At 63.6% G+C, this 264-nt stretch overlaps 1 protein-coding gene across 1 annotated transcript in view; it reads right to left on the bottom strand.

Moving 5' to 3' along the window:
* Positions 1–3: 3 nt before the first annotated feature.
* LRRN2 (leucine rich repeat neuronal 2) overlaps positions 4–264 on the bottom strand; it is a gene marked incomplete at its 3' end in the record, with an annotated part of 1,829 nt that continues 1,568 nt past the window's right edge. The window contains 1 exon segment of the mRNA XM_010183379.1: positions 4–264. This exon segment is cut by the window's right edge and continues 35 nt beyond it. Within this exon segment, the coding sequence (XP_010181681.1) occupies positions 4–264 (261 nt within the window).

Below are 264 nucleotides of genomic sequence, written 5' to 3'. Positions count from 1 at the left end.
CCGGTAGCGCTGGGTGGCCTCTTTAGTCCTGGCGTTGACACAAGCCACCTTGGCCTGCAAGTCTACGAAGGCCACGTGCAGGCAAGCCCAGTACTCCGTGTCCTGGTGGAGCCGGGTGATGTTGTAGGTGTGGGTCCCCGTGGGGAGCCGGGCCACGTTGGTCATGTCCAGGTTGGAGCTAAGCAAGAAGCTGGACCAGGTGAGGTTGGAGGAGGCGGTGTTGAGGTGCGGCTTCCAGGCCGCCCGGTTGGGGGTAACCTGGAG

Source organism: Mesitornis unicolor, unplaced genomic scaffold (assembly GCF_000695765.1).
Source record: "Mesitornis unicolor isolate BGI_N332 unplaced genomic scaffold, ASM69576v1 scaffold29454, whole genome shotgun sequence".
In the NCBI taxonomy this organism is placed as follows: domain Eukaryota; kingdom Metazoa; phylum Chordata; class Aves; order Mesitornithiformes; family Mesitornithidae; genus Mesitornis; species Mesitornis unicolor.
The sequence above is the reverse complement of the archived record's forward strand: the minus strand, read 5'-3'. Positions and strand labels throughout refer to the sequence as shown.